Source organism: Euwallacea similis, chromosome 17, assembly GCF_039881205.1.
Source record: "Euwallacea similis isolate ESF13 chromosome 17, ESF131.1, whole genome shotgun sequence".
In the NCBI taxonomy this organism is placed as follows: Eukaryota; Metazoa; Arthropoda; class Insecta; order Coleoptera; family Curculionidae; genus Euwallacea; species Euwallacea similis.
Genome location: NC_089625.1, coordinates 4,238,373 through 4,250,268, shown reverse-complemented (window position 1 = coordinate 4,250,268; position 11,896 = coordinate 4,238,373). Strand labels below are relative to the sequence as shown.

Sequence of the window (11,896 nt, the reverse complement as noted above, 5' to 3'; positions counted from 1 at the left end):
GAATTGATAAATTGGTCAAATTTGATACTCTGATATGTATCGAAAAAGTTGGCGGTTTTTCAAGACAAATTGATGAACCACAGTTGTTTCTTCTCACGCTTTAGAACTTCTATTAAGAACGCCCTTTTAAAATTAGAACAGAAAGTCTTATGATCATGCAGCAGCTCATCATTCTTTAAACTATTACTCCAGTTTCTCTCATTGCTTGAAGCTCTATACCTATCAAAACTTCTTTTACGAAATATTTCACTTACGTTGATTTGAGTGAGATTCAACAAAGAATAATGTTTTCTGTTGGTCAAAGAAGTTTGGGAAAACTTGGGAAGTATGTGTATTATTTTTAGGATATTTACAGATACAAATTAAGAATCTTAATGTTTTATATTATTGAGATTAAATGCACATATCTAATACATATGTAAAGACAATGTCTTATGTAAATATGAAAGAACTTTATGTATTGAGCTAGGATTTATAACTATCAATCTTGCAACTAATGGTTTACAATTCTATTTCAGCAGCCTTTAAAATAGTTTTATTAACAAGTCCCTTATTGTCAATAGTCACATTTTTCCAACATTCATTAAAATTTGTTTGAAACACTGATACTAGATGATGATTGGATAGAAAAATTACGTGTTCATAATTGTTTACAACTGATGATGAACTAAAATTTAAAGATCCTGTACATAAGAACCCACCTTCTTCAGTATAATCTTTAAGAATAAATTTGTGATGCATTATAGAGTCTGGAACAGTGCCACTAACAAAAAACTGAAACTCCACACCTATAACAAATAAAGCAATACATACCTGCAGTCAATTTAAAATTCCAATTCATCCTCATGCCACTCACCTTCAGCTTGAAGTTTTCTAATTTCATTACTCATTGACTCAATATGTCGAAAGTTACATAAAATCCTAATTTTAATTCCCCGCTTTTTGGCTTTGGTCAACTCATCAAGAATTGCATGAGCATTCATAAGCATAACAGCAATATCTATAGATTTATTTGCTGTTTGTATGAAATAAATAATAGGATTGAAAAGAGTGTGTATTATTCCTTTAGAGGAATGTTTGGCACTTGGCCAACCAAAAATCTCCCCTTTTGTTCGATATGTGACAATACAGTTGTGTCTCTGGTGAAACAAGATTTTCTCTTCGAAAATCTTTCTTTGTCTTAACCATGATTTGTAAAGCTTAAAGCATGAGTAGAGTGGAAGGCTTAAAACTGAAGCAACTGTAATAGAAACTAAAAACTGATTTCGGAAAGTGTTGTCCATGCCGAGCTCGTGGAAAGTATGGGATGAGATGTTTATTATTTAAAAAATAGTAACACGACTAGACGGTCCAACTTACTGCTGTTACACCAACTAAACCGCTTCAAGAAGTATATTAGGGCTCCTTTTAGTTTTCTAGATTATATTAATTAATATGTATATGTATCTGCAGTTCTCTACTAGAACTTATGTCTAGATGCATGGGAAAATGGGGCTATTTGCCGGGGAAAATTAGTAATGTTTCTTTAGTTTTTTTGATTTAGGTTAGGTTTTAGATTTGGTACCGGTTTTTTAGTCCGACAAATTAGAACTGCGGCAATGTTGAGACCCGTAAATGTCTAGATGCAATTTTAGCTCTTATTTGCACTAGATTTCTATCCAGTGTGTTTACCAATTTTTTATCATTAAAATTCAGATGGAAATCGAAAATCTCAAATTTGTTGTTCTAATGAGATTCTCTTTTAAATTCGTGTTGACGCTCCATGCTAATTTTAAAATTTCAACGCTTCCTGCAATGGCTAGTTTTAGTACTTATAGGACATTTTTCAAATTTCGTGAATTTATTTTATTTATATTATAGTAGTAAAGTTAAATAAACATGAAAAACAACTGTTCTTTGTATTTTGATAGGAACTGTGAGTGGTACGCGCTACATGCAACGTTGCACACCTGTCAAATCTAGATATTGAATTTATGACATCAGGGAAAAGTAACATATTAGTCGATGGGTTTTTGTACAGTTAATTACGGAATATAATTTTAGTCCGTGCACATTTCCTCGAAATTGAAATCTTGACTCCAAAAGTCGTATTTCATGATCATGATCTAAATCAGCGCCAGACCAATAACAATCAACTTATAAGTAGTTAAGTATTAGAAAAATCATGTGGTCTATTGTGTTTTGATGTAAAATAAACAACAGATAATAAAAAACAATTTAAACATTTTTTAGTAGTGATGATGCGCGGAATTTTACAGACGTTTTGAAGTAATTCTTGGCAAACCAATTGTTTTTACGGTTTTCTGGACTATGTTGCTGCCAAGTAAATTGTGTAATCATCTTCTATCGTCTTACCGAACTACATGCTTACAAAAAATATATATAAAACAAATATTAATTTGTTAATTTATTGAATATCAACATCATTAAACGGACAATTGGTGACTAGACATGCTTTACGGCACTTCTTTCTAGCCCTGTCAAACAAAGCAGTATCTCCGCAACTCTTCACAGTCTTAGTCAACGTATTGTTACTAGCTAACTCGCAATAGTAAAAGTCAGAACAGTTGTAATCTACAGGGTATGATCCTACATCACGACATGTAAATTCGTCTGATTGGTCCGGAACACAGTCAACCGCTGTCACACAAGTTTCAGATGTTTCGCTATATTCCTGGTTTGCCGCACATAAGTACTGCTTTTGGATGTATTTGTCGTAGAGATAATTCCAGTGACATGAATAGTAGCGGTTGCACTTATTAGGGTGTGCAAAAGTACCCTCAGAGGTACAATTTAGCGTTCTTTCTCCGGGGCATTGCACGGGTGAAGTCGTGCAAATCGAATTATAAGGGTCGAAACGTGTTTCCTTCGGACATACTCCTTCTAACTCGAAGTATGCTCCTCCGACGTAAATACAAATATGATACTTGGAGCAGTCTGTTGTGTCTGGATATTTGCCCTCACCAGAGCATTTAAACACGGCAGGAGAGGAAGTAGTGGTGGAAGAACTTCCTGTGGTCGTTTCTGTTGGACCTCCAGGGGTACTTTCGGTACTCCATTTTGTGGGTTCGGTGGCACTTGAACTACCCGAAGAACTTCCAGTGGTCGTTTCTGATGGACCTCCAGGGGTACTTTCGGTACTCCATTTTGTGGGTTCGGTGGCACTTGAACTACCCGATGAACTTCCTGTAGTTGTTTCTGTTGGACCTCCAGGGGTACTTTCGGTACTCCATTTTGTGGGTTCGGTGGCGCTAGAACTACCCGAAGAACTTCCTGTGGTCGTTTCTGATGGACCTCCAGGGGTACTTTCGGTACTCCATTTTGTGGGTTCGGTGGCGCTAGAACTACCAGAAGAACTTCCTGTAATTGTTTCTGTTGGACCTCCAGGGGTACTTTCGGTACTCCATTTTGTGGGTTCGGTGGCACTTGAACTACCCGAAGAACTTCCTGTGGTCGTTTCTGTTGGACCTCCAGGGGTACTTTCGGTACTCCATTTTGTGGGTTCGGTGGCACTTGAACTACCCGAAGAACTTCCTGTAGTTGTTTCTGATGGACCTCCAGGGGTACTTTCGGAACTCCATTTTGTGGGTTCGGTGGCGCTAGAACTACCAGAAGAACTTCCTGTGGTCGTTTCTGATGGACCTCCAGGGGTACTTTCGGTACTCCATTTTGTGGGTTCGGTGGCGCTAGAACTACCAGAAGAACTTCCTGTAGTTGTTTCTGTTGGACCTCCAGGGGTACTTTCGGTACTCCATTTTGTGGGTTCGGTGGCGCTAGAACTACCCGAAGAACTTCCTGTGGTCGTTTCTGTTGGACCTCCAGGGGTACTTTCGGTACTCCATTTTGTGGGTTCGGTGGCGCTAGAACTACCAGAAGAACTTCCTGTGGTCGTTTCTGATGGACCTCCAGGGGTACTTTCGGTACTCCATTTTGTGGGTTCGGTGGCGCTAGAACTACCAGAAGAACTTCCTGTGGTCGTTTCTGATGGACCTCCAGGGGTACTTTCGGTACCCCATTTTGTGGGTGCGGTGGCGCTAGAAGTACCAGAAGAACTTCCTGTGGTCGTTTCTGTTGGACCTCCAGGGGTACTTTCGGTACTCCATTTTGTGGGTTCGGTGGCGCTAGAACTACCAGAAGAACTTCCTGTAATTGTTTCTGTTGGACCTCCAGGGGTACTTTCGGTACTCCATTTTGTGGGTTCGGTGGCACTTGAACTACCCGATGAACTTCCTGTAGTTGTTTCTGTTGGACCTCCAGGGGTACTTTCGGTACTCCATTTTGTGGGTTCGGTGGCGCTAGAACTACCCGAAGAACTTCCTGTGGTCGTTTCTGATGGACCTCCAGGGGTACTTTCGGTACTCCATTTTGTGGGTTCGGTGGCGCTAGAACTACCAGAAGAACTTCCTGTAATTGTTTCTGTTGGACCTCCAGGGGTACTTTCGGTACTCCATTTTGTGGGTTCGGTGGCACTTGAACTACCCGAAGAACTTCCTGTGGTCGTTTCTGTTGGACCTCCAGGGGTACTTTCGGTACTCCATTTTGTGGGTTCGGTGGCACTTGAACTACCCGAAGAACTTCCTGTGGTCGTTTCTGTTGGACCTCCAGGGGTACTTTCGGTACTCCATTTTGTGGGTTCGGTGGCACTTGAACTACCCGAAGAACTTCCTGTAGTTGTTTCTGATGGACCTCCAGGGGTACTTTCGGAACTCCATTTTGTGGGTTCGGTGGCGCTAGAACTACCAGAAGAACTTCCTGTGGTCGTTTCTGATGGACCTCCAGGGGTACTTTCGGTACTCCATTTTGTGGGTTCGGTGGCGCTAGAACTACCAGAAGAACTTCCTGTAGTTGTTTCTGTTGGACCTCCAGGGGTACTTTCGGTACTCCATTTTGTGGGTTCGGTGGCGCTAGAACTACCCGAAGAACTTCCTGTGGTCGTTTCTGTTGGACCTCCAGGGGTACTTTCGGTACTCCATTTTGTGGGTTCGGTGGCGCTAGAACTACCAGAAGAACTTCCTGTGGTCGTTTCTGATGGACCTCCAGGGGTACTTTCGGTACTCCATTTTGTGGGTTCGGTGGCGCTAGAACTACCAGAAGAACTTCCTGTGGTCGTTTCTGATGGACCTCCAGGGGTACTTTCGGTACCCCATTTTGTGGGTGCGGTGGCGCTAGAAGTACCAGAAGAACTTCCTGTGGTCGTTTCTGTTGGACCTCCAGGGGTACTTTCGGTACTCCATTTTGTGGGTTCGGTGGCGCTAGAACTACCAGAAGAACTTCCTGTAATTGTTTCTGTTGGACCTCCAGGGGTACTTTCGGTACTCCATTTTGTGGGTTCGGTGGCGCTAGAACTACCAGAAGAACTTCCTGTGGTCGTTTCTGATGGACCTCCAGGGGTACTTTCGGTACTCCATTTTGTGGGTTCGGTGGCGCTAGAACTACCAGAAGAACTTCCTGTGGTCGTTTCTGATGGACCTCCAGGGGTACTTTCGGTACTCCATTTTGTGGGTTCGGTGGCACTTGAACTACCCGATGAACTTCCTGTAGTTGTTTCTGTTGGACCTCCAGGGGTACTTTCGGTACTCCATTTTGTGGGTTCGGTGGCACTTGAACTACCCGATGAACTTCCTGTAGTTGTTTCTGTTGGACCTCCAGGGGTACTTTCGGTACTCCATTTTGTGGGTTCGGTGGCACTTGAACTACCCGATGAACTTCCTGTGGTCGTTTCTGTTGGACCTCCAGGGGTACTTTCGGTACTCCATTTTGTGGGTTCGGTGGCGCTAGAACTACCAGAAGAACTTCCTGTGGTCGTTTCTGATGGACCTCCAGGGGTACTTTCGGTACTCCATTTTGTGGGTTCGGTGGCGCTAGAACTACCAGAAGAACTTCCTGTGGTCGTTTCTGTTGGACCTCCAGGGGTACTTTCGGTACTCCATTTTGTGGGTTCGGTGGCACTTGAACTACCCGATGAACTTCCTGTAGTTGTTTCTGTTGGACCTCCAGGGGTACTTTCGGTACTCCATTTTGTGGGTTCGGTGGCACTTGAACTACCCGATGAACTTCCTGTGGTCGTTTCTGTTGGACCTCCAGGGGTACTTTCGGTACTCCATTTTGTGGGTTCGGTGGCAATTGAACTACCCGAAGAACTTCCTGTGGTCGTTTCTGATGGACCTCCAGGGGTACTTTCGGTACTCCATTTTGTGGGTTCGGTGGCGCTAGAACTACCAGAAGAACTTTCTGTGGTCGTTTCTGATGGACCTCCAGGGGTACTTTCGGTACTCCATTTTGTGGGTTCGGTGGCACTTGAACTACCCGATGAACTTCCTGTAGTTGTTTCTGTTGGACCTCCAGGGGTACTTTCGGTACTCCATTTTGTGGGTTCGGTGGCGCTAGAACTACCCGAAGAACTTCCTGTGGTCGTTTCTGATGGACCTCCAGGGGTACTTTCGGTACTCCATTTTGTGGGTTCGGTGGCACTTGAACTACCCGAAGAACTTCCTGTGGTCGTTTCTGATGGACCTCCAGGGGTACTTTCGGTACTCCATTTTGTGGGTTCGGTGGCGCTAGAAGTACCAGAAGAACTTCCTGTAATTGTTTCTGTTGGACCTCCAGGGGTACTTTCGGTACTCCATTTTGTGGGTTCGGTGGCACTTGAACTACCCGAAGAACTTCCTGTGGTCGTTTCTGTTGGACCTCCAGGGGTACTTTCGGTACTCCATTTTGTGGGTTCGGTGGCACTTGAACTACCCGAAGAACTTCCTGTGGTCGTTTCTGATGGACCTCCAGGGGTACTTTCGGTACTCCATTTTGTGGGTTCGGTGGCGCTAGAACTACCAGAAGAACTTCCTGTGGTCGTTTCTGATGGACCTCCAGGGGTATTTTCGGTACTCCATTTTGTGGGTTCGGTGGCACTTGAACTACCCGATGAACTTCCTGTGGTCGTTTCTGTTGGACCTCCAGGGGTACTTTCGGTACTCCATTTTGTGGGTTCGGTGGCGCTAGAACTACCAGAAGAACTTCCTGTGGTCGTTTCTGATGGACCTCCAGGGGTATTTTCGGTACTCCATTTTGTGGGTTCGGTGGCACTTGAACTACCCGATGAACTTCCTGTGGTCGTTTCTGTTGGACCTCCAGGGGTACTTTCGGTACTCCATTTTGTGGGTTCGGTGGCGCTAGAACTACCAGAAGAACTTCCTGTGGTCGTTTCTGATGGACCTCCAGGGGTATTTTCGGTACTCCATTTTGTGGGTTCGGTGGCACTTGAACTACCCGATGAACTTCCTGTGGTCGTTTCTGTTGGACCTCCAGGGGTACTTTCGGTACCCCATTTTGTGGGTGCGGTGGCGCTAGAAGTACCAGAAGAACTTCCTGTGGTCGTTTCTGTTGGACCTCCAGGGGTACTTTCGGTACTCCATTTTGTGGGTTCGGTGGCGCTAGAACTACCAGAAGAACTTCCTGTAATTGTTTCTGTTGGACCTCCAGGGGTACTTTCGGTACTCCATTTTGTGGGTTCGGTGGCGCTAGAACTACCAGAAGAACTTCCTGTGGTCGTTTCTGATGGACCTCCAGGGGTATTTTCGGTACTCCATTTTGTGGGTTCGGTGGCACTTGAACTACCCGATGAACTTCCTGTGGTCGTTTCTGTTGGACCTCCAGGGGTACTTTCGGTACTCCATTTTGTGGGTTCGGTGGCAATTGAACTACCCGAAGAACTTCCTGTGGTCGTTTCTGATGGACCTCCAGGGGTACTTTCGGTACTCCATTTTGTGGGTTCGGTGGCGCTAGAACTACCAGAAGAACTTCCTGTGGTCGTTTCTGATGGACCTCCAGGGGTACTTTCGGTACTCCATTTTGTGGGTTCGGTGGCACTTGAACTACCCGATGAACTTCCTGTAGTTGTTTCTGTTGGACCTCCAGGGGTACTTTCGGTACTCCATTTTGTGGGTTCGGTGGCGCTAGAACTACCAGAAGAACTTCCTGTGGTCGTTTCTGATGGACCTCCAGGGGTACTTTCGGTACCCCATTTTGTGGGTGCGGTGGCGCTAGAAGTACCAGAAGAACTTCCTGTGGTCGTTTCTGATGGACCTCCAGGGGTACTTTCGGTACTCCATTTTGTGGGTTCGGTGGCGCTAGAACTACCAGAAGAACTTCCTGTGGTCGTTTCTGATGGACCTCCAGGGGTACTTTCGGTACTCCATTTTGTGGGTTCGGTGGCGCTAGAACTACCAGAAGAACTTCCTGTGGTCGTTTCTGATGGACCTCCAGGGGTACTTTCGGTACTCCATTTTGTGGGTTCGGTGGCACTTGAACTACCCGATGAACTTCCTGTAGTTGTTTCTGTTGGACCTCCAGGGGTACTTTCGGTACTCCATTTTGTGGGTTCGGTGGCACTTGAACTACCCGATGAACTTCCTGTGGTCGTTTCTGTTGGACCTCCAGGGGTACTTTCGGTACTCCATTTTGTGGGTTCGGTGGCACTTGAACTACCCGATGAACTTCCTGTAGTTGTTTCTGTTGGACCTCCAGGGGTACTTTCGGTACTCCATTTTGTGGGTTCGGTGGCACTTGAACTACCCGATGAACTTCCTGTGGTCGTTTCTGATGGACCTCCAGGGGTACTTTCGGTACTCCATTTTGTGGGTTCGGTGGCACTTGAACTACCCGATGAACTTCCTGTAGTTGTTTCTGTTGGACCTCCAGGGGTACTTTCGGTACTCCATTTTGTGGGTTCGGTGGCACTTGAACTACCCGATGAACTTCCTGTGGTCGTTTCTGTTGGACCTCCAGGGGTACTTTCGGTACTCCATTTTGTGGGTTCGGTGGCGCTAGAACTACCAGAAGAACTTCCTGTGGTCGTTTCTGATGGACCTCCAGGGGTACTTTCGGTACTCCATTTTGTGGGTTCGGTGGCGCTAGAACTACCAGAAGAACTTCCTGTGGTCGTTTCTGATGGACCTCCAGGGGTACTTTCGGTACTCCATTTTGTGGGTTCGGTGGCACTTGAACTACCCGATGAACTTCCTGTAGTTGTTTCTGTTGGACCTCCAGGGGTACTTTCGGTACTCCATTTTGTGGGTTCGGTGGCACTTGAACTACCCGATGAACTTCCTGTAGTTGTTTCTGTTGGACCTCCAGGGGTACTTTCGGTACTCCATTTTGTGGGTTCGGTGGCACTTGAACTACCCGATGAACTTCCTGTAGTTGTTTCTGTTGGACCTCCAGGGGTACTTTCGGTACTCCATTTTGTGGGTTCGGTGGCGCTAGAACTACCAGAAGAACTTCCTGTGGTCGTTTCTGATGGACCTCCAGGGGTACTTTCGGTACTCCATTTTGTGGGTTCGGTGGCGCTAGAACTACCAGAAGAACTTCCTGTGGTCGTTTCTGATGGACCTCCAGGGGTACTTTCGGTACCCCATTTTGTGGGTGCGGTGGCGCTAGAAGTACCAGAAGAACTTCCTGTGGTCGTTTCTGTTGGACCTCCAGGGGTACTTTCGGTACTCCATTTTGTGGGTTCGGTGGCGCTAGAACTACCAGAAGAACTTCCTGTAATTGTTTCTGTTGGACCTCCAGGGGTACTTTCGGTACTCCATTTTGTGGGTTCGGTGGCACTTGAACTACCCGATGAACTTCCTGTAGTTGTTTCTGTTGGACCTCCAGGGGTACTTTCGGTACTCCATTTTGTGGGTTCGGTGGCGCTAGAACTACCCGAAGAACTTCCTGTGGTCGTTTCTGATGGACCTCCAGGGGTACTTTCGGTACTCCATTTTGTGGGTTCGGTGGCGCTAGAACTACCAGAAGAACTTCCTGTGGTCGTTTCTGATGGACCTCCAGGGGTACTTTCGGTACTCCATTTTGTGGGTTCGGTGGCGCTAGAACTACCCGAAGAACTTCCTGTGGTCGTTTCTGTTGGACCTCCAGGGGTACTTTCGGTACTCCATTTTGTGGGTTCGGTGGCACTTGAACTACCCGAAGAACTTCCTGTGGTCGTTTCTGTTGGACCTCCAGGGGTACTTTCGGTACTCCATTTTGTGGGTTCGGTGGCACTTGAACTACCCGAAGAACTTCCTGTAGTTGTTTCTGATGGACCTCCAGGGGTACTTTCGGAACTCCATTTTGTGGGTTCGGTGGCGCTAGAACTACCAGAAGAACTTCCTGTGGTCGTTTCTGATGGACCTCCAGGGGTACTTTCGGTACTCCATTTTGTGGGTTCGGTGGCGCTAGAACTACCAGAAGAACTTCCTGTAGTTGTTTCTGTTGGACCTCCAGGGGTACTTTCGGTACTCCATTTTGTGGGTTCGGTGGCGCTAGAACTACCCGAAGAACTTCCTGTGGTCGTTTCTGTTGGACCTCCAGGGGTACTTTCGGTACTCCATTTTGTGGGTTCGGTGGCGCTAGAACTACCAGAAGAACTTCCTGTGGTCGTTTCTGATGGACCTCCAGGGGTACTTTCGGTACTCCATTTTGTGGGTTCGGTGGCGCTAGAACTACCAGAAGAACTTCCTGTGGTCGTTTCTGATGGACCTCCAGGGGTACTTTCGGTACTCCATTTTGTGGGTTCGGTGGCGCTAGAACTACCAGAAGAACTTCCTGTAGTTGTTTCTGTTGGACCTCCAGGGGTACTTTCGGTACTCCATTTTGTGGGTTCGGTGGCGCTAGAACTACCCGAAGAACTTCCTGTGGTCGTTTCTGTTGGACCTCCAGGGGTACTTTCGGTACTCCATTTTGTGGGTTCGGTGGCGCTAGAACTACCAGAAGAACTTCCTGTGGTCGTTTCTGATGGACCTCCAGGGGTACTTTCGGTACTCCATTTTGTGGGTTCGGTGGCGCTAGAACTACCAGAAGAACTTCCTGTAATTGTTTCTGTTGGACCTCCAGGGGTACTTTCGGTACTCCATTTTGTGGGTTCGGTGGCGCTAGAACTACCAGAAGAACTTCCTGTGGTCGTTTCTGATGGACCTCCAGGGGTACTTTCGGTACTCCATTTTGTGGGTTCGGTGGCGCTAGAACTACCAGAAGAACTTCCTGTGGTCGTTTCTGATGGACCTCCAGGGGTACTTTCGGTACTCCATTTTGTGGGTTCGGTGGCACTTGAACTACCCGATGAACTTCCTGTAGTTGTTTCTGTTGGACCTCCAGGGGTACTTTCGGTACTCCATTTTGTGGGTTCGGTGGCACTTGAACTACCCGATGAACTTCCTGTAGTTGTTTCTGTTGGACCTCCAGGGGTACTTTCGGTACTCCATTTTGTGGGTTCGGTGGCACTTGAACTACCCGATGAACTTCCTGTGGTCGTTTCTGTTGGACCTCCAGGGGTACTTTCGGTACTCCATTTTGTGGGTTCGGTGGCACTTGAACTACCCGATGAACTTCCTGTAGTTGTTTCTGTTGGACCTCCAGGGGTACTTTCGGTACTCCATTTTGTGGGTTCGGTGGCACTTGAACTACCCGATGAACTTCCTGTGGTCGTTTCTGTTGGACCTCCAGGGGTACTTTCGGTACTCCATTTTGTGGGTTCGGTGGCAATTGAACTACCCGAAGAACTTCCTGTGGTCGTTTCTGATGGACCTCCAGGGGTACTTTCGGTACTCCATTTTGTGGGTTCGGTGGCGCTAGAACTACCAGAAGAACTTTCTGTGGTCGTTTCTGATGGACCTCCAGGGGTACTTTCGGTACTCCATTTTGTGGGTTCGGTGGCACTTGAACTACCCGATGAACTTCCTGTAGTTGTTTCTGTTGGACCTCCAGGGGTACTTTCGGTACTCCATTTTGTGGGTTCGGTGGCGCTAGAACTACCCGAAGAACTTCTTGTGGTCGTTTCTGATGGACCTCCAGGGGTACTTTCGGTACTCCATTTTGTGGGTTCGGTGGCACTTGAACTACCCGAAGAACTTCCTGTGGTCGT

The 11,896-nt window shown here is 46.6% G+C and overlaps 2 protein-coding genes across 2 annotated transcripts; both read right to left on the bottom strand.

Annotated features, from left to right (window-relative positions):
- Window positions 1–321: 321 nt before the first annotated feature.
- Window positions 322–2,248, bottom strand: LOC136414389 (mitochondrial cardiolipin hydrolase-like). The gene is made up of 2 exons (XM_066398378.1): window positions 857–2,248; window positions 322–788 (listed from the first exon to the last, which is right to left on the bottom strand). The coding sequence occupies exons 1-2, from the start codon at window positions 1,281–1,283 to the stop codon at window positions 502–504; spliced, it is 714 nt and encodes a 237-aa protein (XP_066254475.1). The 5' UTR covers window positions 1,284–2,248; the 3' UTR covers window positions 322–501.
- Window positions 2,249–2,392: 144 nt separating this feature from the next.
- LOC136414488 (uncharacterized) lies at window positions 2,393–11,896 on the bottom strand (the record flags this gene model as incomplete). The annotated part of the gene is made up of 5 exons (XM_066398536.1): window positions 2,393–3,853; window positions 6,104–6,355; window positions 7,253–7,545; window positions 9,352–9,471; window positions 11,614–11,896. Coding segments are annotated over 5 exons (2,394 nt in total), but the record flags the coding sequence as incomplete, so codon positions are not given.